This window comes from Bombina bombina, chromosome 3 (genome assembly GCF_027579735.1).
Source record: "Bombina bombina isolate aBomBom1 chromosome 3, aBomBom1.pri, whole genome shotgun sequence".
NCBI lineage: Eukaryota > Metazoa > Chordata > Amphibia > Anura > Bombinatoridae > Bombina > Bombina bombina.
This window is the reverse complement of record NC_069501.1, coordinates 120,825,159-120,850,757: the sequence shown is the minus strand read 5'-3', so window position 1 is coordinate 120,850,757 and position 25,599 is coordinate 120,825,159. Positions and strand designations below refer to the sequence as shown.

The window sequence follows — 25,599 nt, the reverse complement described above, 5'->3', positions numbered from 1 at the left end:
GCTGTTCCTGAGAGGAAAATGTCACTGATCCAATCAGCAGCGCTAGTTTCACATCTGAGTCATGTGACTAGCGCTGCTGTGGGATTTAAACAATAGTCAGGGGTCAAAAGTATTCAAATTAAAAAGTTCAAACATATTAGAGCATTTGACTTTTTTTTACTTTAATGGTCTTATAAAAAGATGATGTATCTTGAATAAAACTCCCTTGCTTCATCAGAAAACACCTAAGGCACTAATGCTTCCAGCAGTTTCAATGCATTCTAAAAGGTTAATTACACCCATAGTGGCAGCTTGTGGCAAATGAATGAAGCGCACATCTGAAGGACAGCGGAATGCACCATAAGCAGTTTCCCCCCCAGTGTTTTTTAATTAAGCACGAAATACATTTTCCTCAAAGTAAATAAAGCTTTTATGCTTCTTTATATTTAAAATGCATTAATGCTTTAAGCAGAAATAAACAGTGTAATACTGTCATGATACAATCATGTGGAGTAGTTGCAGAAAGAGAAATTGTTAGAGCAACGTGGCCAAGATCTGGGGTTAATGTGGTGTCTCCTTTAAGGTCCTTTTGCAGAGTTGCAAGGATAAGGGAACCAGAGCTGTGTGCCATTACCCCCTTCATGCCCACGCCCCTCTATTGTGACGCTGAGAAGGCTTGATTTGTCACAAACTGGTGGCAGCGGTGGGATTGTTAGAGCAGCGTGGACAAGATTGGGGCTAAAGTGGTGTCTCTTTTAAGGTCCTTTTGCAGAGTTGCAAGGATAAGGGAACCAGAGCTGTGTGCCATTAACCCCCTCATGCCCACATCCCTCTATTGTGACGTTGAGCAGGTTTGATTCATCACAAACTGTCTGGCAGCGGTGGGGATATTTAGAGTTTTTTAGTGCTATTTGTATAGTACTAAAAGAAATTACATGTTTTTGTGTAATTTCCCAAAGACAGAACTCTTTGCCTAATTACATTGATATTACAGTGCAAAGAAGCAGTTCTTTTTCCCTCCCTCTTGCTGTTTGTTGCTACGCTCAGTATGGAAGAATATAGGAGAATGCCTGAATGGTCTCTGGAGTTTCTTTGCAATAAAAGAGGAATTATTATTCTTGGCAAAGGGAAAGAACAGCTGATACTGAAATTGCTGGAGGCAGAGGGCCTCACAACAGAGTTTGAAACAGTCACAGAAAGGGTTACTGTGGAAGCTGTAACTCAAGACCTGGTACCCAACACTGATGACCCTCCTGTAACCCAGGAGATGATCCCTACTGCTGTTACCCCTGTGAGTGAAAAGGAGTCTGAGCTACAGACAGTACTCAGATACTTGGGGGATGTTGAACCCAAACTAAGAATGGAACTGATCCTCCAGTATCAAGAGAGAAAAAGAGAGAGATGCAGCTGAGAGAAAAAGAGAGAGGGAGGCAGCTGAGAGAAAGAGAGGGAGAGAAGCAGCTGAGAGAAAAAGAGAGAGAGACGGCTGAGAAAAAAAGAGAGAGAGAGACGCAGCTGAGAGAAAAAGAGAGAGGGAGGCAGCTGAGAGAAAAAGAGAGAGAGGCAGCTGAGAGAAAAAGAGAGAGAGGCAGCTGAGAGAAAAAGAGAGAGAGAGGCAGCTGAGAGAAAAAGAGAGAGAGAGGCAGCTGAGAGAAAAAGAGAGAGAGAGAGACAGCTGAGAGAAAAAGAGAGAGAGGCTGCTGAGAGAAAAAGAGAGAGAGAAGCTGCTGAGAGAAAAAGAGAGCACTAAATAGCTATAAGGGATACCCAGTGGAGACATGTGCTAGAGGTTTTTGACTTTACCATAACCGAGGCACCTTTCCTGTACCCAGAATTTTTGCAATATATTTGCCAGACAGTGAGCCCGTTGGCCAGAAGAGTGCTCCTGGAAATGGAACCCGATTCAGCAGCAGGGGCTATAGACAGCACTAACAACGAAGCCCCAGTAGCCAAGTGTTCCACTGTGCAAGCTATATCACCTCCCTGGAGGGAGGGAATGTGCCAGCAACTGACAACTGATTCTACGGAAGTACCTTCCCCTGGAACATCTCCCATCAAGGGAGCAGAAGTTGCATTGGGCAAGGGGGATACCTGCCCATGCATTTGGTGCCACGAGTTTGGGCACCTGAGTTTTGCCTGCCCCACCAAGGAGAACCCTCAACATGAAGTCTGGGGTGGGAATTCAGCAGAGAAACCTGCAGCAGCTTTGTTTGTGGGTGGGTCAGCAGGTAATCTGCAGAGCGTCACAGAGGGAGACTGTGTGACCATGAGACTTCAGGACACTGGGGCTGGATATCGCTTGGTGCACCCTGAAGTGGCAGAGGATATTATCCCAGGAGAGACTGTGGATAATGAAGAAGTTAGCAGGGAGTGCCCTGCGGCATGTGTGCACCTGGATTGGGGTGTGGGAAAAGGTTGGCAGGAGGTGGGGATTTCTGCGGATATCCCTGTTGTTTTGCTGGGGGATGATGTGGGCCGGATGCTTTGTCAGTAAGCCCCAGAAGACAACACCTGCAACCTGGAAAGGCCAGTAGAGGGCCCTGCACCAACTAAGGTACTGTGTGATACTTTGGGGGACCCAGAGGGGAAGCTAGGGATGGACACATCGCTCGCTGCACCAGAGCTGGAGGTATCCCACCAAAGGATAAAGGATGATTCCCTTGAACATGATGGCTGGGAGGGGGGGCTGAGGGTTAATGCAGCTCTGCCTTTGTGTACACCAGTAATGTCTTGTTCTGATGAAGAGGGATGTATTTAACCCCTTAATGACCACAATGTACCCTGTATGTCACTGGTCGTTAAAGGGTTTTTCAGGACATAATATCATGAGTCTAGCAAGAACACGCTATTAATGCCCTCCCTCCAGCAGGCTTTGTAGAATAGAGCAGTCTCAATGCTGGTGGAAAGACCACGCTATAAAACAATCAAGTCCCAAAAAAAGGCCAGCAACATACAGGGTACGTCGCTGGTCCTTAAGGGGTTAAAATGTTTGTGACAATGTTGCTTCTATTGAACCTGGGCGCTGGGAGGGAGAGCCTAGGGAGGGATGTATTGAAAATGTTTGTAACAATGTTGCTTCTATTGAACCTGGGTGCTGGGAGGGAGAGGCTAGGGTTAATGGTGATTTACCTGAACCTGTACCAGTACTGTATTGGGCCAGTAAAAAGAGTTATACTGCCATTGATTGTGACAATGGGATGCCTGATGCAGTGTGTGGGAATGTGAGAGAGCATACTGGGGTAGGTGTGAACAGTGGAGTATCTGGCCTTAGCATAGCATGAATTGCTCTCAGTCCCCCAGTGAGTTACCCTGAGGGGCTGCTAGATCCCTTTATGAGTGAGAGCGAGTGTGTGATATCCTGCAAGGAAATGTCCTTCACGAGAGAAATTGTGTCAGCTGATGCTAATTGTTACAGGGGGCAAACGAATGCTAAGAGTGCGCAGAAATGGCAGATCTGGTCTTATGAACGAGGAAAGACTAGGATTTAGGTTGACATAGGGGATCAGCGTGGGCTGACCCCCTATTTCCACCATTTTAAAAACATAATTTATGTAAGAACTTACCTGATAAATTAATTTCTTTCATATTGGCAAGAGTCCATGAGCTAGTGACGTATGGGATATACATTCCTACCAGGAGCGGCAAAGTTTCCCAAACCTCAAAATGCCTATAAATACACCCCCCACCACACCCACAATTCAGTTTAACGAATAGCCAAGAAGTGGGGTGATAAGAAAGGAGCGAAAGCATCAACAAGGAATTGGAATAATTGTGCTTTATACAAAAAAATCATAACCACCACAAAAAGGGTGGGCCTCATGGACTCTTGCCAATATGAAAGAAATTAATTTATCAGGTAAGTTCTTACATAAATTATGTTTTCTTTCATGTAATTGGCAAGAGTCCATGAGCTAGTGACGTATGGGATAGCAAATACCCAAGATGTGGAACTCCACGCAAGAGTCACTAGAGAGGGAGAGATAAAAATAAAGACAGCCAATTCCGCTGAAAAAGAATCCACAACCCAAATCAAAAAGTTTTAATCTTATAATGAAAAAAACTGAAATTATAAGCAGAAGAATCAAACTGAAACAGCTGCCTGAAGAACTTTTCTACCAAAAACTGCTTCTGAAGAAGAGAAAACATCAAAATGGTAGAATTTAGTAAAAGTATGCAAAGAAGACCAAGTTGCTGCTTTGCAAATCTGATCAACAGAAGCTTCATTCTTAAAAGCCCAGGAAGTAGAAACTGACCTAGTAGAATGAGCCGTAATCCTCTGAGGTGGGGATTTACCCGACTCCAAATAAGCATGATGAATCAAAAGCTTTAAACAAGATGCCAAAGAAATGACAGAAGCCTTCTGACCTTTCCTAGAACCAGAAAAGATAACAAATAGACTAGAAGTCTTTCTGAAATCTTCAGTAGCTTCAACATAATATTTGAAAGCTCTAACCACGTCCAAAGAATGTAAAGATCTTTCCAAAGAATTCTTAGGATTAGGACACAACGAAGGGACAACAATTTCTCTACTAATGTTGTTGGAATTTACAACTTTAGGTAAAAATTTAAAAGAAGTCTGCAAAACCGCCTTATTCTGATGAAAAATCAGAAAAGTAGACTCACAAGAAAGAGTCGATAATTCAGAAACTCTTCTAGCAGAAGAGATGGCCAAAAGAAACAATACTTTCCAAGAAAGTAATTTAAAGTCCAGAGAATGCATAGGCTCAAAAGGAGGAGCCTGTAAAGCCCTCAAAACCAAATTAAGACTCCAAGGAGGAGAAACTGGCTTGATACGAACCAAAGCCTGTACAAAACAATGAATGTCAGTAAGATTAGCAAATTTTTCTGTGAAACAGAACAGAAAGAGCAGAGATTTGTCCTTTCAAGGAACTTGCAGACAAACCCTTATCCAAACCATCCTGAAGAAACTGTAAAATTCTAGGAATTCTAAAAGAATGCCAAGAAATTGTATGAGAAGAACACCATGAAAGGTAAGTCTTCCTCGGTAATAAATCTTTCTAGACACAGATTTACGAGCCTGCAACATAGTATTAATCACCTAGTCAGAGAAACCTCTATGACTAAGCACTAAGCTTTCAATTTCCATACCTTCAAATTTAATGATTTGAGATCCTGATGGAAAAATGGACCTTGAGATAGAAGGTCTGGCCTTAACGGAAGTGGCCAAGGTTGGCAACTGGACATCCGAACAAGATCCGCATACCAAAAGCTGTGTGGCCATGCTGGAGCCACCAGCAGTACAAATGAACGCTCCATTATGATTTTGGAAATCACTCTTGGAAGAAGAACTAGAGGCGGAAAGAGATAAGCAGGTTGATAATTCCAAGGAAGTGACAACGCATCCACTGCTTCCGCCAAGGGATCCCTGGACCTGGACAGATACCTGGGAAGTTTCCTGTTTAGATGAGAAGCCATCAGATCTATTTCTGGAAGCCGCCACATCTGAACAATCTGAAGAAACACATCTGGGTGAAGAGACCATTCTCCCGGATGTAAAGTCTGGCGACTGAGATAATCCGCTTCCCAATTGTCTATACCTGGGATATGGACCGCAGAGATTAGACAAGAGCTGGATTCCGCCCATGCAAGTATCCGAGATACTTCTTTCATAGCTTGAGGACTGTGAGTCCCACCTTGATGATTGACATACACCACAGTTGTGACATTGTCTGTCTGAAAACAAATAAACAGTTCTCTCTTCAGAAGAGGCCAAAACTGAAGAGCTCTGAGAATCGCACGGAGTTCCAAAATATTGATTGGTAATCTCGCCTCTTGAGATTTCCAAACCCCCTGCGCTGTCAGAGATCCCCAGACAGCTCCCCAACCTGAAAGACTTGCATCTGTTGAAATCACAGTCCAGGTTGGACGAACAAAAGAGGCCCCCTGGACTAAACGGTGGTGATCTAACCACCAAGTCAGAGATAGTCGAATATTGGGATTTAAGGATATTGATTGTGAAATCTTTGTATAATCCCTGCACCATTGGTTCAGCATACAAAGCTGAAGAGGTCTCATGTGAAAACGAGCAAAGGGGATCGCGTCCAATGCTGCAGTCATGAGACCTAAAACCTCCATGAACATAGCTACTGAAGGGAATGACTGAGACTGAAGGTTCCGACAAGCTGAAACCAATTTCAGACGTCTTTTGTCTGTTAGAGACAAAGTCATGGATTCTGAATCTATTTGGAATCCTAAAAAGGTTACCCTTGTCTGAGGAATCAAGGAACTTTTTGGTAAATTGATCCTCCAACCATGTCTTTGAAGAAACAACACTAGTTGATTTGTGTGAGATTCTGCAGAATGTAAAGACTGAGCAAGTACCAAGATATCGTCCAAATAAGGAAACACCGCTATACCCCGCTCTCTGATTACAGAGAGTAGGGCACCGAGAACCTTTGAAAAAAATCCTTGGAGCTGTTGCTAGCCCAAAAAGAAGAGCAACAAATTGGTAATGCTTGTCTAGAAAAGAGAATCTCAGGAACTGTCAATGATCTGGATGAATCGGAATATGAAGATAAGCACCCCTAAGTCTATTGTGGACATATAATGCCCTTGCTGAACAAAAGGCAAAATAGTCCTTATAGTCACCATTTTGAATGTTGGTATTCTTACATAACGATTCAAAATTTTTAGATCCAGAACTGGTCTGAAAGAATTCTCTTTCTTTGGAACAATGAACAGATTTGAATAAAACCCCAGACCCTGTTCCAGATATGGAACTGGCACAATTACCCCGGATAACTCCAGGTCTGAAACACACTTCAGGAAAGCCTGAGCCTTTACTGGGTTCACTGGAATGCGTGAAAGAAAGAAACTTCTCACAGGCGGTCTTACCTTGAAACCTATTCTGTACCCTTGAGAAACAATGTTCTGAATCCAATGATTTTGGATTGAATTGATCCAAACATTCTTGAAAAATCGAAGTTTGCCCCTACCAGCTGTGCTGGAATGAGGGCCGCACCTTCATGTGGACTTGGGGGTTGGTTTTGATTTTCTAAAAGGCTTGGATTTATTCCAGACTGGAGAAGGCTTCCAATTGGAAACCGTTCCTTTAGTGGAAGGGTCAGGTTTCTGTTCCTTATTCTGACGAAAGGAACGAAAACGGTGAGCAGCCCTAAATTTACCCTTAGATTTTTTATCCTGAGGCAAAAAGGCTCCCTTCCCCCCAGTGACAGTTGAAATTATAGAATCCAACTGAGAACCAAATAATGTATTACCTTGAAAAGATAGAGATAGCAACGTTGACTTAGAAGTCATATCCGCATTCCAAGATTTAAGCCATAAAGCTCTTCTAGCTAAAATAGCTAAAGACATATACCTGACATCAATTCTAATGATATAAAAAATGTCATCACAAATGAAATTATTAGCATGTTGAATTAGCTTAACAATGCTATACATATTAGGATCTGGTACTTGTTGCGCTAAAGTTTCCAACCAAAAAGTTGAAGCTGCAGCAACATCAGCCAAAGAAATAGCAGGCCTAAGAAGATGACCTGAACATAAATAAGCCTTCCTTAGATAAGATTCAAGCTTCCTATCTAAAGGATCTTTAAAAGAAGTACTATCTGCCGTAGGAATAGTAGTACGCTTAGCAAGAGTAGAGATAGCCCCATCAACTTTGGGGATCTTTTCCCAAAACTCCAATCTATCAGTCGGCAAAGGGTACAGTCTCTTAAACCTTGAAGGAGGAGTAAATGAAGTACCCAGACTATTCCATTCCCTAGAAATTACCTCTGAAATAGCATCAGGAACTGGAAAAAACTCTGGAATAACTACATGAGGTTTAAAAACCGAATTTAAACGTTTACTGGTTATAATATCAAAAGGACTAGTCTCCTCCATATCTAATGCAATCAACACCTCTTTTAATAAAGAACGAATATACTCCATTTTAAATAAATATGAAGTTTTGTCAGTGTCAATATCTGAGGCAGAATCTTCTGAACCAGATAGATCCTCATCAGGGATAGATACCTCATTCTGATTTAGGTCATTTAAAAATTCATCGAATTTATGAGAAGTTTTAAAAGACCTTTTACGTTTATTAGAAGGTGGTATAACAGACAGGGCCTTCTGAATAGAATTAGAAACAAATTCTCTCACATTAACAGGAATATCCTGAACATTAGATGTTGAAGGAACAACAACAGGTAATGGATTATTACCAATGGAAATATTGTCTGCGTTTGAAAGTTTATCATGACAACTAACACAAACTACAGCCGGAGGAACAGTTACCACAAGTTTACAACAAATGAACTTAGCTTTGGTAGAACCGACATCAGGCAGCAGCATTCCAGAAGTAGATTCTGATACAGGGTCAGATTGGGACATCTTGCAATATGTAATAGAAAAAAGAACATATAAAGCAAAATGATCAATTTCCTTATATGACAGTTTCAGGAATGGGAAAAAATGCAAACAGAATAAGCCTCTGGAAACCAGAAGCAAAAATACATGAAGACTTAAATAATGTCAAAAGTCTGGCGCCAAGTATGACGCCCACAACTGACAAAATATTTTTTGGAGCCAAAAACGTCTGCAACAAACACGAGCGTCATAGATGACGCAACTACGTGAAAATTTTCGGCACCAAGTAAGACGCCGAAAATGACGAAAATACGTCAACAAACGTAATTCTCGCGGCAAAAAAGTATCGCGCAATAAATTATAGCATTTTGCGCACCCGCGAGCCTAACAGCCCGCAATTTGGAAAAAAACATAATTTATGCTTACCTGATAAATTTATTTCTCTTGTGGTGTATCCAGTCCACGGATCATCCATTACTTGTGGGATATTCTCCTTCCCAACAGGAAGTTGCAAGAGGATCACCCACAGCAGAGCTGCTATATAGCTGCTCCCCTAACTGCCATATCCAGTCATTCGACCGAAGACAAGCAGAGAAAGGAGAAACCATAGGGTGCAGTGGTGACTGTAGTTTAAAGTTAAAAAATACCTGCCTTAAAATGACAGGGCGGGCCGTGGACTGGATACACCACAAGAGAAATAAATTTATCAGGATCAGGTAAGCATAAATTATGTTTTCTCTTGTAAGGTGTATCCAGTCCACGGATCATCCATTACTTGTGGGATACCAATACCAAAGCTAAAGTACACGGATGAAGGGAGGGACAAGGCAGGTACTTAAACGGAAGGTACCACTGCCTGTAAAACCTTTCTCCCAAAAATAGCCTCCGAAGAAGTAAAAGTATCAAATTTATAGAATTTTGAAAAGGTATGAAGCAAAGACCAAGTCGCCGCCTTGCAAATCTGTTCAACAGAAGCCTCATTTTTAAAGGCCCATGTGGAAGCCACAGCTCTAGTAGAATGAGCTGTAATCCTTTCAGGAGGCTGCTGGCCAGCAGTCTCGTAAACTAAGCGGATTATGCTTCTTAGCCAAAACGAAAGAGAGGTTGCCGAAGCCTTTTGGCCTCTCCTCTGTCCAGAGTAGACAACAAACAAAGCAGATGTTTGACAAAAATCTTTAGTAGCTTGTAAATAATACTTTAAAGCACGAACCACATCAAGATTGTGTAACAGACGTTCCTTCTTTGAAGAAGGATTAGGACACAATGATGAATCTCCTGATTGATATTCTTATTAGATACCACCTTAGGTAAAAACCCAGGTTTGGTACGCGGAACTACCTTATCTGCATGGAAGATCAGATAAGGAGAATCACATTGTAAGGCAGATAACTCGGAAACTCTACGAGCCAAGGAAATAGCTACCAAAAAAAGAACTTTCCAAGATAAAAGTTTGATATCTATGGAATGAAGAGGTTCAAACGGAACCCCTTGAAGAACTTTAAGAACCAAATTTAAGCTCCATGGCGGAGCAACAGGTTTAGACGCGTGTGCAAAAGAATAGACAGAGCAGAAATCTGTCCCTTTAAGGAACTAGCTGACAATCCTTTTTCCAATCCTTCTTGGAGAAAAGATAATATCTTGGGAATCCTGACCTTACTCCATGAGTAACCCTTGGATTCACACCAATAAAGATATTTACGCCATATCTTATGATAGATTTTCCTGGTGACAGGCTTTCGTGCCTGAATTAAGGTATCAATGACTGACTCGGAGAAGCCACGCTTTGATAAAATCAAGCGTTCAATCTCCAGGCAGTCAGTCTCAGAGAAATTAGATTTGGATGGTTGAAAGGACCTTGAAGTAGAAGGTCCTGTCTCAGCGGCAGAGTCCATGGTGGAAAGGATGACATGTCCACCAGATCTGCATACCAAGTCCTGCGTGGCCACGCAGGCGCTATCAAGATCACTGATGCTCTCTCCTGCTTGATTTTGGCAATCAGACGAGGGAGCAGAGGAAACGGTGGAAACACATAAGCCAGGTTGAAAGACCAAGGTGCTGCTAGAGCATCTATCAGCGTCGCCTTGGGATCCCTGGACCTGGATCTGTAACAAGGAAGTTTGTCGTTCTGGCGAGACGCCATGAGATCCAGTTCTGGTTTGCCCCAACGATGAATCAATTGAGCAAACACCTCCGGATGGAGTTCCCACTCCCCCGGATGAAAAGTCTGACGACTTAGAAAATCCGCCTCCCAGTTCTCTACACCTGGGATATGGATAGCTGATAGGTGGCATGAGTGAATCTCTGCCCAGCGAATTATCTTTGAGACTTCTAACATCGCTAGGGAACTCCTTGTTCCCCCTTGATGGTTGATGTAAGCCACAGTCGTGATGTTGTCCGACTGAAATCTGATGAACCTCATTGTCGCTAGCTGAGGCCAAGCCTGAAGAGCATTGAATATCGCTCTCAGTTCCAGAATGTTTATTGGAAGGAGTGTCTCCTCTTGAGTCCATGATCCCTGAGCCTTCAAGGAGTTCCAGACTGCCCCCCAGCCTAGAAGGCTGGCATCTGTCGTTACAATTGTCCAATCTGGCCTGCGAAAGGTCATACCTTTGGACAGATGGACCCGAGATAGCCACCAGAGAAGAGAATCCCTGGTCTCTTGATCCAGATTTAGTAGAGGGGACAAATCTGTGTAATCCCCATTCCACTGACTGAGCATGCAGAGTTGCAGCGGTCTGAGATGTAGGAGTGCAAACGGCACTATGTCCATTGCCGCTACCATTAAGCCGATTACTTCCATAAACTGAGCCACCGAAGGGCGAGAAGTGGAATAAAGAACATGGCAGGAATTTAGAAGTTTTGATAACCTGGACTCTGTCAGGTAAATCCTCATTTCTACAGAATCTATTAGAGTTCCCAGAAAGGAGACTCTTGTGAGAGGGGATAGAGAACTCTTTTCTTCGTTCACCTTCCACCCATGCGACCTCAAAAATGCCAGAACTATGTCCGTATGAGACTTGGCAATTTGGAATTTTGACGCCTGTATCAGGATGTCGTCTAAATAAGGGGCCACTGCTATGCCCCGCGGTCTTAGGACCGCCAGAAGTGACCCCAGAACCTTTGTAAAGATTCTTGGGGCTGTAGCTAACCCAAAGGGAAGAGCTACAAACTGGTAATGCCTGTCTAGGAAGGCAAACCTGAGAAACCGATGATGATCTTTGTGTATCGGAATATGAAGATAAGCATCCTTTAAATCCACTGTAGTCATGTATTGACCCTCCTGGATCATAGGTAGGATGGTACGAATAGTCTCCATCTTGAATGATGGGACTCTGAGGAATTTGTTTAAGATCTTGAGATCTAAAATTGGTCTGAAGGTTCCCTCTTTTTTGGGAACCCCAAACAGATTTGAGTAAAATCCCTGTCCCTGTTCCTCTCTTGGAACTGGATGGATCACTCCCATAACTAGGAGGTCTTGAACACAGTGTAAGAATGCCTCTCTCTTTATCTGGTTTGCAGATAATTGTGAAAGGTGAAATCTCCCTTTTGGAGGAGAAGCTCTGAAGTCCAGAAGATATCCCTGGGATACAATTTCCAACGCCCAGGGATCCTGGACATCTCTTGCCCAAGCCTGGGAGAAGAGCGAAAGTCTGACCCCTACTAGATCCGTTACCGGATAGGGGGGCCGATCCTTCATGCTGTCTTAGAGGCAGCAGCAGCAGGCTTCTTGGCCTGCTTACCTTTGTTCCAGGTCTGGTTAGGTCTCCAGACCAGATTGGACTGGGCAAAAGTTCCCTCTTGTTTTGCATTAGAGGAAGTTGATGCCGCACTCGCCTTGAAGTTTCGAAAGGCACGAAAATTAGTCTGTTTGGCCCTTGATTTGGACCTATCCTGAGGAAGGGCATGACCTTTTCCTCCAGTGATATCAGAAATTATCTCCTTCAAACCAGGCCCGAATAGGGTTTGCCCCTTGAAGGGAATGTTAAGCAGCTTAGACTTTGAAGTAACGTCAGCTAACCATGATTTAAGCCATAGCGCCCTGCGCGCCTGAATAGCAAAACCAGAATTCTTAGCCATTTTGTCAAATGAACAATGGCATCAGAAACAAAAGAATTGGCTAGCTTAAGTGCTCTAAGCTTGTCAAGTATGTCATCCAATGGGGTCTCTACCTGTAAAGCCTCTTCTAGAGACTCAAACCACAAAGCCGCAGCAGCAGTGACTGGGGCAATGCATGCAAGGGGCTGTAGAATAAAACCTTGTTGAATAAACATTTTCTTAAGGTAACCTTCTAACTTTTTATCCATTGGATCTAAGAAAGCACAACTGCCCTCAACAGGGATAGTAGTACGCTTAGCTAGGGTAGAAACTGCTCCCTCCACCTCAGGGACTGTCTGCCATAAGTCCCGTGTGGTGGCATCTATTGAAAACATTTTCTTAAAAATAGGAGGGGGAGAGAACGGCACACCTGGTCTATCCCATTCCTTAGTAATAATTTCTGTAAACCTTTTAGGTATAGGAAAAACATCAGTGCACACCGGCACTGCATAGTATTTATCCAATCTACACAATTTCTCTGGCACTGCAATTGTATCACAGTCATTCAGAGCAGCTAAAACCTCCCTGAGCAATACGCAGAGGTGTTCAAGATTAAATTTAAATGTAGACATATCAGAATCAGGTTGAATCCTCTTCCCTGAGTCAGAAACATCACCCACAGAAAGAAGCTCTCCTTCCTCAGCTTCTGCATATTGTGAGGGAGTATCAGACATAGCTCTTAAAGCGTCAGTATGCTCTGTATTTCTTCTAACTCCAGAGCTATCTCGCTTTCCTCTAAACCCAGGTAGTCTGGATAATACCGCTGACAGTGTATTATCCATGACTGCCGCCATGTCTTGTAAAGTAAACGTCATGGGCGCGCTAGATGTACTTGGCGCCATTAGAGCGCGAGTCCCTTGAGCGGGAGTCAAAGGGTCTGACACGTGGGGCGAGTTAGTCGGCATAACTTCCCCCTCGTCAGATTCCTCTGGTGATAAATCTTTTAAAGACAGAATATGATCTTTATTGCTTAAAGTGAAATCAGTACATTTGGTACACATTCTAAGAGGGGGTTCCACCATGGCTTCTAAACATAATGAACAAGGAGTTTCCTCTATGTCAGACATGTTTAAACAGACTAGCAAGCTTGGAAAACACTTTAAATCAAGTTAACAAGCAAAAAATAAAAACGGTACTGTGCCTTTAAGAGAAACAAATTTTGTCAGAATTTGAAAAACAGTGAAAAAAAGCAGTAAATCAAACAAAATTTTTACAGTGTGTATAATAAGCTAACAGAGCATTGCACCCACTTGCAAATGGATGATTAACCCCTTAGTTCAAAAAACGGATAAAAAAAAAACGATAGACTTTTTTAACAGTCACAACAAACTGCCACAGCTCTGCTGTGGCCCTACCTTCCCAAATAAACGACTTTGGAAAGCCTAAGAGCCCTTTAGAGAGGTCCTATAGCATTCAGGGGACTCCTGGAGGAAGCTAGATGTCTCAGTCTGTAATAGTTACTGCGCAATAAAGCGCTAAATTAGGCCCCTCCCACTCATGTTAAGACAGTGGAAAGCCTCAGGAAACTGTTTCTAGGCAAATTTAAGGCAGCCATGTGGAAAAAACTAGGCCCCAATAAAGTTGTATCACCAAAGCATATATAAAAACGCTTAAACATTTCCAGCAAACGTTTTATATTGCAAATCTATAAGAGTATTACCTCTGAAAGTAAGCATGATACCAGTCGCTATTAAATCACTGTATTCAGGCTTACCTTACATAAATCTGGTATCAGCAGCATTTTCTAGCATTTACATCTCTAGAAAAAAAATTTAACTGCACATACCTCATAGCAGGATAACCTGCACGCCATTCCCCAGCTGAAGTTACCTCTCTCTTCAGTTATGTGTGAGAACAGCAATGGATCTTAGTTACAACCTGCTAAGATCATAGAGATCACAGGCAGATTCTTCTTCTATTTTCTACCTGGGACAAAATAGTACAACTCCGGTACCATTTAAAAATAACAAACTTTTGATTGAAGAGAAAAAACAACTATATTTCACCACTTCTCTCTTACTACCTCCATGCTTGTCGAGAGTTGCAAGAGAATGACTGGATATGGCAGTTAGGGGAGGAGCTATATAGCAGCTCTGCTGTGGGTTATCCTCTTGCAACTTCCTGTTGGGAAGGAGAATATCCCACAAGTAATGGATGATCCGTGGAATGGATACACCTTACAAGAGAAAAGTCAATTTTGAAAAATTTCAGGTAAGAATTTTTTTTATTTTTTTTTATATGTGCATTTCCCAAAATGAAACGGACAGTCTGTAAAAAAGGAAATATACTGATAAACCTGAATCATGGCCAATATAAGTACAAACATTATATTTAGAACTTTACATTTAAAGTGCCAAACCATAGCTAAGAGTGTCTTAAATAAAGGAAAACATACTTACCAAAAGACACTTATCTACATAAAGTAGATAGCCAAACCAGTACTGAAACGAGAATCAGCAGAGGTAATGGTATATAAGAGTATATCGTCGATCTGAAAAGGGAGGTAGGAGATGAATCTCTATGACCGATAACAGAGAACCTATGAAATAGATCCCAGTTAGGATGACCATTGCATTCAATAGGTAATACTCCCTTCACATCTCTCTGTCATTCACTGCACTCTGAGAGGAACCGGACTTCAGCATGCTGAGAAGCGCATATCAACGTAGAAATCTAGCACAAACTTACTTCACCACCTCCATAGGAGGCAAAGTTTGTAAAACTGAATTGTGGATGTGGTGGGGGGTGTATTTATAGGCATTTTGAGGTTTGGGAAACTTTGCCCCTCCTGGTAGGAATGTATATCCCATACGTCACTAGCTCATGGACTCTTGCCAATTACATGAAAGAAAGGGGAGGTGTCGTGATATAATCATGTGGAGTAGTTGATACCTGGATTGGCTACTCAGCAGAGGTGGTATTGTCTCAGCCTGGAAGTGGTTAAGGTGAATTGCTTTTTTCTGTGTGTGTGAAGTCTGCTTTCAGAAAGCTGTAAGCTGAGATCCCCCCCCCTCCTTCCTCCCCCCCTCCTCAGTAGTGTAACTGTGTGTAGAAATGCAGAACGCTCCTCCCCTTGGAGACTGATAGTGGGGGCTAAGACTTGTTTGTAATTGGTTGAACTCGTAAATCATAACCAGGGCGTTGTCTTTGACAAGACAAAGAGAATTTGATTCAAGTATGCAAGAGACAGACTTTTTAGGCAGAACTGCCCTGGGGACCAAAGACACCAACATGATCAGCAGCTCTCCACATATCTAAAGGAATTTGATAATAAGTAAGATATTGTGTTTCTATTTTTATGTCCCATTTTGTTTTTAAAGAACCGTAGCTTTGTATTTGTATGTTATTCTGAATGTCTTTATAATTTTGCACTGTGTAACCTGTGTTGATATTTTTGTTATTAAACACGTAGAAAATCTCATTCTGTCTTTTGGGCTCTAATATCTGAATTCACACTCCTGTTGAGACAAGGTGAAAGGCACGTTATACCTAACTGTTAAATAGTGTGAGTTGTTAGGGGTTCCCCAAAACTCCCCTTTAATTTAAAAGTTTTGGTGGCGGCAGAAAGAGAAATTGTTAGAGCAGCGTGACCAAGATCTGGGGTTAATGTAGTGTCTCCTTGAAAGTCCTTTTGCAGAGTTGCAAGGATAAGGGAACCAGAGCTGTGTGCCATTAACCCCTTCATGCCCACATCCCTCTATTGTGACGCTGAGAAGGCTTGATTAGTCACAAATACTAACAATAACTACAAATTAGCAATAATACTATTACAAATATATAATTGTTACACAAACTTTGAAACTACAATTGTTTGTAGATAAATTACATTGTTGAAGTCTTTACCTGATGTTGTCAGAGTTCGAACTTGTAAAGCCTCAGTAGGAATCATGTGACGGAACCGAAATGGATCTCGATCCTCAAACATTGATGCACGATGGGATCCACCCTACAGAAAAATGATGTATACATTTTATATATTATTGAAACATTGTTGCCCCTTATTAAATACTATTTATCATTACCATAAATAAAACATTTGTAAGTTACATTTTTCTGTAACTTTTAAATTATGCATTAAATGGATATATTACTCAATTTTTGTGTTATCATGTACTGTATATGAAAGAGCAGCTGTCCAATACATTATTTATATATATATATATATATATATATATATGTTTACCTAAAAAAAGATTATGTAAAACATGTTTACATTTAAAGTGAAACTAACAAAGTGCCTGCTTAAAGGGACAGTCCAGTCAAAATTAAACTTTCATGATTCAGATAGAGCATGCAATTTTAAGCAACTTTCTAATTTACTCCTAATATCAATTTTTCATCGTTCTCTTGCTATCTTTATTTGAAAAAGAAGGCATCTAAGCTTTTTTCTTGGTTCAGACAGCACTTTTTTTTATTGGTGAATGAATTTATCCACCAATCAGCAAGGACAACCCAGGTTGTTCACCAAAAATGGGCCGCAATCTAAACTTACATTTTTGCATTTCAAATAAAGATACCAAGAGAATAAAGAAAAATTGATAATAGGAGTAAATTAGAAAGTTGCTTAAAATGTTATGCTCTATCTGAATTACGAAAGAAAATTTTTGTTTGAGTTCAGTGTCCCTTTAAGCAACTTTCTAATTTACTAAATTATCAATTTTTCTTAGTTCTCTTGGTATCTTTATTTGAAAAGCAGAAATGTAAGTTTAGGAGCCAGCCCATTTTTGGTTCAGAACCTGGGTAGCACTTGCTGATTGGTGGCTAAAGGTAGCTACCAATCAGCAAAAGTTACCCAGGGTGCTGAACCAAAAATGGACCAGCTCCTAAGCTTAAAATTGCTCTATCTGAATCATGAAATAAAAAATGTGGGTTTTATATCTCTTTAAGTGCTCAACTACTCACTGGCTGATACAGAAAAAGATACATTTGTTAGGTACATCCAAAAAAACAACAAAAAAACGCTGTAATACATTTTGAAACATTCTCGTTTAGACAGCACAAAGAAAATGTCAGAGTATCATGTCCCTTTTAACTCACTCCTGATTCACTTTTTTATCAGGAAGTACAGATCTCTTGCAATATATAATGTAGGAAGTATTTGAAACAAACTCGTTCATAGACCGTTGCAGAATGCTCTTAAAATGCGACTTCTCATTTTATAGCTATGGAATTGTAAAACAGAACCATGTCAATGTCCTTATAATACTTACTGCAGTATAGTCTATAAAACGTTTATTTATTCAATGAAGTATCATTGAATAGCATTTGTAAAAGCTTTATGCTGATGTGCAACTTAAAGAGACATTGCAGGATTAAAACAAATTAAACCTTTATTTTATTTTTTGTATTCAAATGGTTAGATAATAAAGCTATTTGAAATCACATTCAAACAATCAGGAAAGCCATGTTTGTGCACAATTTATACTGTATTAATGTGTGCTGGTTGATAATTCCCAAAGGTCTTCCATTCTGACAATAATTTGGTTTATTCAGCACTATTATTAATATGTCTTTAAAAAAAAGACGCTCTAACACAAAAACGTATTAAGTCCCTTTAAGTACAAATAAAGGGATATTCTACTTTAAAAATAAAAAAATCTATTTTGCTAAAGGATGTTATTTTTAAAGTCCATTCTCACAATACATGTTTAACCACTACTAACGGGTTACATAGTCAAAGTAGCACACTGCAGATTAGGCTATAGCTGGTGACTGGAGGATACACAGGTATGCTGTTACATAAAGGGACACTGTACTTTAAAATTGTTTACTATAATTTGTTTCCAATTTTTTGTTCTATAAACTGCAGGGTATTAAATATATGGGAAATGCAACCTTTAGGTGTACTGCCCTCCATCCACTGTTGTCAAGAATACATTCAATAGGGCTGAGCCTGCAGGAAGTGCAGCCCTCCTCATCTTATCTCTTGATATAAAAAGGACAATGCTTAGTTACTAAAATTTCACAGTGTAGAAAACCCAGACCGGCTCATCCAATAAAAAATTGAAACTTTGAAAAAAGACACATACTGTAGCACACAGTTAAAAACGGCTGCACATTTAGAATGTTAGACAACACAAAGACTTAAAATGATCTACCTTTCACTACTTTTAGTTAAGATTCCCAATGGTTTATCAGGTCCTTTCTTTCATGGTGATCCATTACTCAATGGGACCTGATAAACCATTGGGAATCTTAACTAAAAGGAGTGAAAGGTAGATCATTTTAAATCTTTGTGTTGTCTAACTCTAACACATTCTATTGATGCTCCCAATATGTAAACATTTAGATCTATAACCTAATGAGACAAATTGATTAACTCTATAGTCTAAGGGTTCTGCAAAAAATATAATAGCTTATTGAGCTGCCGTCTAAACATTAGTTGTAACAATTGTATCATTTATAGATTAACACAGTATTACCTGTAATTGTTGAGTTTATATATATATATATATATATATATATAGATATATATATATATATATATATACACATACATGTATCTTTTATGTTTATACACTGTATGTATCACTTAGGAGGGCTTGCCGAAATAATCCAATCAGAAAATGACGCTTATATAAAGGAGGCGGAACTACCAACAAATGGGTACTATCGAAATGGGTCAGATGTGAGGAGTACCATACCTCCACTTTCTATTTTTGCTATGTATACTTGTAGGTGCACCTGCAGCCGTTTTTAACTGTGTGCTATGTATCTTTTATGATCGCAATAAAGTTTCACTTTTTTACTGGGTGAACCGGTCTGGGTTTTCTACACTGTGAGCATTGGCTTGGACTGTTTTTCCCATAGGGTTCTCCAGTATGTATTTGATATGGAGCCTCTGACCCAGATATCCTACAGTCAGTGCTTGCAATGCGGACGCTGTTAAGAGACGCCAACACAAGGTGTGAAGATCTCTAGTAAGTCCGAATTCACTTATTTATGGCTGGTTATTCTGTAAGCGCATTTGCTGCTGTCAGAGAAGAGTCTGAAAGTGATGTTTTGTACTGAGGATCTAGTGCAGTAATTAATTGTCTAGTTACTAAATTTGTCATAGGTAGTGGATTCAGTGAATCAGCTATTTAAAATCCAAGAATACATCTTAAGGGCAATTTTAAATACATGTAACACTATGCAGCTATTTTACTGGGAACATATTAAGGAGAAAATAATCCTTTACACTGTCCCTTTAAAGTCACACCATCTATGTCTTTATCTGGAGCCTAATTACTTGACTCACACTTTGTTTAACACCTTAGCAGTGGTGAACACATAGTAACTGCAGAATGTCACTAGCGACTAGGGTTGCCACCTGTCCCTTAAAATACAGAACACTTATAAGTTACACATGCTGCAGGGAGGAATATAAATAGTGCTGTCCAGAAACACAATAAATGTTCCTCCCTGCACACCCTGCAGCTTGTGTAACTCATAAGTGTCCAGGAAAACATGGCTGAGGTGGCAACCCTACTAGCGACGCTGCAGCTGGCTTGTGCAAGTAGCTATGTGGCAGTTTTTTTTGCTCAGGACCAGTGGTTCCCTTTGCGGGGGTTAAACACAAGATCTGCAACATCGCTAGGGATAAACTCTAACAAATTAGAGTGTCATTAGAATTATACCGGCCCCTTAAGCCTTTTGTTATATCTAGTAGCAAGCTTTCAAATGCACTAATTGGCTGCACAGTAGAAACACAGTTGTTAAAAAAAAATATATATATGTAACAAAAATTACTGTCTTAAAAAAAATAAAAAATAAACTTATTACTTACAAGTTTCTTTTTTTGCTTGGAACTATCTTTGTAAACCAAAACTACTGCGGTCTTAAAAACTGGAAGAAAAAAAAAGAGAAATAAATAAATTTAAGTTATTACAATTATAAGCAATAATCAGCAGGAGTATTAGGATTTTTATTTTATTATGTTTAAAAAGCATTCACTGTAAATGTATTTTACTTACTCATTTAAATAAACAATATTTGTTTTGTTGTGTAAAATACACCAGCATGCAGTTTGTTACTGCTATATCAGAATGTTACAGAATGACCTGTAATTTCGTCTTCTTGACCTTCATCTGTTGTATAAACAGCAGGTGGGAATCGCTAACAGAAGCAATAAGCACATAGCCATCTGCTGGTAAACTACCTAATGCCAAATGTCAACTTGTTAAAGATTATGTTATTTCCTGATAGGATCATACACTTTTGTTTAAACAGAAAGTGAGCAAAAAGGAGTTAAACATATAATGGGCTATTGAGACTGAGCTCCACATGAGACAAATCACAGAATATCACACTTAATACTCTGATGTGATGCTTGTTTGAAGCATTATTATTATGATAGGATTTCTAAACTGATACATAGAGTGTTGCTCAGGCAGAGGATTTTACTGCCAGTTACAATGGTAATTCTATATCAAATTGAAGATTCGCATAAAGACAAAGCTGAATATACTAAATATCTGATGGATCTCATCATTCTGTAATTTAATAAAAACAGGATATAGGGGCTCTGTAATAGCCCACACCCAGCCCAATAAAATGTAAAAAAAAAAAATGGGCAAGTAATCACCTGCATCCTAGGGGAAGAGTGATTCACAACACCAAATTCGTACTCACATATGCTGGAGCAAAACTGCTCTATTTTATCAGATATGCCGTTATGGCTCACACCCAGCCACCCCTGGATGAACGTAGTTAAAAACATAATTTATGCTTACCTGATAAATTCCTTTCTCCTGTAGTGTAGTCAGTCCACGGGTCATCCATTACTTATGGGATATTAACTCCTCCCCAACAGGAAGTGCAAGAGGATCACCCAAGCAGAGCTGCTATATAGCTCCTCCCCTCTACGTCACACCCAGTCATTCGACCGAAAACCAAACGAGAAAGGAGAAACTATAGGGTGCAGTGGTGACTGGAGTATAATTTAAAATTTAGACCTGCCATAAAAAACAGGGCGGGCCGTGGACTGACTACACTACAGGAGAAAGGAATTTATCAGGTAAGCATAAATTATGTTTTCTCCTGTTAAGTGTAGTCAGTCCACGGGTCATCCATTACTTATGGGATACCAATACCAAAGCTAAAGTACACGGATGACGGGAGGGACAGGCAGGATCTTTATACGGAAGGAACCACTGCCTGAAGAACCTTTCTCCCAAAAACAGCCTCCGAAGAAGCAAAAGTGTCAAATTTGTAAAATTTGGAAAAAGTATGAAGAGAAGACCAAGTTGCAGCCTTGCAAATCTGTTCAACAGAGGCCTCATTCTTAAAGGCCCAAGTGGAAGCCACAGCTCAAGTAGAATGAGCTGTAATCCTTTCAGGAGGTTGCTGTCCAGCAGTCTCATAGGCTAAACGTATTATGCTACGAAGCCAAAAAGAGAGAGAGGTAGCAGATGCTTTTTGACCTCTCCTCTGTCCAGAATAAACGACAAACAGGGAAGAAGTTTGGCGAAAATCTTTAGTTGCCTGTAAATAAAATTTCAGGGCACGGACTACGTCTAGATTGTGCAGAAGTCGTTCCTTCTTTGAAGAAGGGTTAGGGCACAATGATGGAACAACAATCTCTTGATTGATATTCTTGTTAGTGACTACCTTAGGTAAGAACCCAGGTTTAGTACGCAGAACTACCTTATCTGAATGAAAAATCAGATAAGGAGAATCACAATGTAAGGCTGATAACTCAGAGACTCTACGAGCCGAGGAAATAGCCATTAAAAACAGAACTTTCCAAGATAACAGCTTGATATCAATGGAATGAAGGGGTTCAAACGGAACACCCTGTAAAACGTTAAGAACTAAGTTTAAGCTCCACGGTGGAGCTACAGTCTTAAACACAGGCTTAATCCTAGCCAAAGCCTGACAAAAAGCCTGAACGTCTGGAACTTCTGACAGACGTTTGTGTAAAAGGATGGACAGAGCTGAGATCTGTCCCTTTAAAGAACTTGCAGATAAACCCTTTTCTAAACCTTCTTGTAGAAAAGACAATATCCTAGGAATCCTAACCTTACTCCATGAGTAACTCTTGGATTCGCACCAGTGTAAGTATTTACGCCATATCTTATGGTAAATTTTCCTGGTAACAGGTTTCCTAGCCTGTATTAAGGTATCAATTACTGACTCCGAAAATCCACGCTTTGATAAAATCAAGCGTTCAATTTCCATGCAGTCAGCTTCAGAGAAATTAGATTTTGATGTTTGAAAGGACCCTGAATTAGAAGGTCCTGTCTCAGAGGCAGAGACCAAGGTGGACAGGATGACATGTCCACTAGATCTGCATACCAGGTCCTGCGTGGCCACGCAGGCGCTATTAGAATCACCGATGCTTTCTCCTGTTTGATCCTGGCAATCAAACGAGGAAGCATCGGGAAGGGTGGAAACACATAAGCCATCCTGAAGGTCCAAGGTGCTGTCAAAGCATCTATCAGGACCGCCCCCGGGTCCCTGGACCTGGACCCGTAACAAGGAAGCTTGGCGTTCTGGCGAGACGCCATGAGATCCATATCTGGTTTGCCCCAACGTCGAAGTATTTGGGCAAAGACCTCCGGATGAAGTTCCCACTCCCTCGGATGAAAAGTCTGGCGACTTAGGAAATCCGCCTCCCAGTTCTCCACGCCTGGGATGTGGATCGCTGACAGGTGGCAAGAGTGAGACTCTGCCCAGCGAATTATCTTTGATACTTCCATCATCGCTAGGGAACTCCTTGTCCCTCCCTGATGGTTGATGTAAGCCACAGTCGTGATGTTGTCCGACTGAAACCTGATGAACCTCAGAGTTGCTAACTGAGGCCAAGCCAGAAGGGCATTGAGAACTGCTCTCAATTCCAGAATGTTTATTGGAAGGAGACTCTCCTCTTGAGTCCATGATCCCTGAGCCTTCAGGGAATTCCAGACAGCGCCCCAACCTAGTAGGCTGGCGTCTGTTGTTACAATTGTCCAGTCTGGCCTGCTGAAGGGCATCCCCCTGGACAGATGTGGCCGAATTAGTTATAGAAACCAAATTTTCACAGTAAATGCATAAATTTAGCAAAGGATTGCACTCATTAGCAATGGATGATTAACCCTTAATATCAGAAAAAACGGATAACAATTGAAAATATAAGCGTTTTTATCACAGTCAAAGCACAGTCTCACAGGTCTGCTGTGAGTGATTACCTCCCTCAAAACTAGTTTTGAAGACCCCTGAGCTCTGTAGAGACGTCCTGGATCACTGGATCATGCAGGGAGAAGAAGGCAGACTGTGACTGAATTTCTAATGCGTAGTAAAAGCGCCAAAATAGGCCCCTCCCACTCACAATACAACAGTGAGGGAAGCTCAGTAAACTGTTTTAATTCAAAACAAACGACAGCCATGTGGAAAATAACGCCCAAAACAATTTTTCACCAAGTACCTCAGATAATTAAACGATTTAACATGCCAGCAAACGTTTAAAATCTAATTTATGAAATGTCATTAAAAGCCTGCTGCTAGTCGCTCACACTGCAAGTTAGGCTAAAAGTTATATGCATACAGTATTTTCCCAGTGAAGTGCCATTCCCCAGAAATACTTAAGGGTAAACATACATACATATCAGCCTGATACCAGTTGCTACTACTGCATTTAAGGCTGTACTTACATTATATCGGTATTAGCAGTATTTTCTCAGTCAATTCCATTCCTTAGAAAATAATATACTGCAACATACCTCTTTGCAGGTGAACCTGCCCGCTGTCCCCTGTTCTGAAGTTACCTCACTCCTCAGAATGGCCGAGAACAGCAAATGGATCTTAGTTACGTCCGCTAAGATCATACACAAAACTCAGGTAGATTCTTCTTCAAATGCTGCCTGAGAAGAAAACAACACACTCCGGTGCCGTTTAAAATAACAAACTTTTGATTGAAGATATAAAAACTAAGTTTAATCACCACAGTCCTCTCACACATCCTATCTATTAGTTGGGTGCAAGAGAATGACTGGGTGTGACGTAGAGGGGAGGAGCTATATAGCAGCTCTGCTTGGGTGATCCTCTTGCACTTCCTGTTGGGGAGGAGTTAATATCCCATAAGTAATGGATGACCCGTGGACTGACTACACTTAACAGGAGAAATATTAATTAATACTGTTGAAATCTAGCTTTCACTACATTCCAGTGTTGCCTTGTTTGCGCATGTGCAACTCTCCTTCAGATACCTGCAGTGTGAACCAAGGTTCTAAAATGGCAGCACTCATGATTAGAGGGAGGTGCATGAAATGTATTTAGTGTTTAGTATCACTTTAAGGTTTAGGAAGGACTTTCCCCCCCATTTATTTGAGCAATATATACTGTCCTTTTCATTACTTTTTTGCTTTAAAGCAGATAGAGCTGTATCAGAATGTATAAAGACTTTAATAGTTGTAGCACGACAAAGTACAATAATGTTATTAACATACCAAATGTTGCTAGTTCTGGATCCTTTTTCCATTTCCCGAGAGACGCAGGTGGGTTTAGCCAAACTACAGTGTTATGCAAAAACAAGTCCCCCATAGACAAGTCTGCCACCTGCAACACAGCAAAAGAAGTCACAAGATATAGACAAATCTATATTGATACTATCTTCAAACATTTATAGTTTAAAAGGACATGGAACCAATTATTTTATTTGATGACTCAGAGCTTACAATTTTAAATAACTTTCCAATTTACTTCTATTATCAAATTTGCTTAATTATCTTGGTATCCTTTGTTGAAGGAGAAGCAATGCCCACATAGCTGAACACATCGTGTGAACCAATGACAAGAGGCATATAATCAGCAGCTAGCTCCAAGTAGTGAACTGCAGCTTTTGAGCATATCTAGATAAGCTTTCAACAAAGAATACCAAGAAAACAAAGCAAATTAAACCATAGAAGTAAATTAGAAAGTTGTCTAAGATTGCATGCTCTATTTGAATTATAAAATGTTTCATTATGAAATTACGGTCCCTTTAAGGGACGTGGAAGCCATAATGAAAGTTTTACGATTCAGATAAAGTATATAAAACAAAAATACAGCTCACTTTTATCAAATTTAGCACACTTTCTCAGCCCACTTCCATGAGGGCATACTGAGGTAGGCTCAGGAGTGTGCATGTGTCTTGAGCACTATATGGTAGAAACAATGTAATACATACAGTGCTAAAGTCGTGCACATTAATGTGCCTATCTACGTATGCTCTCATGCAAACATTTCAACAAA

General features: G+C 40.6%; 1 protein-coding gene across 4 annotated transcripts in view; it reads right to left on the bottom strand.

The window, feature by feature from the left end:
- Positions 1 to 25,599, bottom strand: part of TIAM1 (TIAM Rac1 associated GEF 1) — an 873,661-nt gene that overhangs the window by 9,134 nt on the left and 838,928 nt on the right. For all 4 annotated transcript variants that reach the window (XM_053705978.1, XM_053705976.1, XM_053705979.1 and 1 more), the window contains 3 exons: positions 24,816 to 24,924; positions 20,177 to 20,235; positions 16,252 to 16,354 (listed from right to left, as the gene is read on the bottom strand). In XM_053705978.1, the coding sequence (XP_053561953.1) occupies positions 16,252 to 16,354; positions 20,177 to 20,235; positions 24,816 to 24,924 (271 nt within the window). The remainder of the gene's footprint in view (positions 1 to 16,251; positions 16,355 to 20,176; positions 20,236 to 24,815; positions 24,925 to 25,599) is intronic.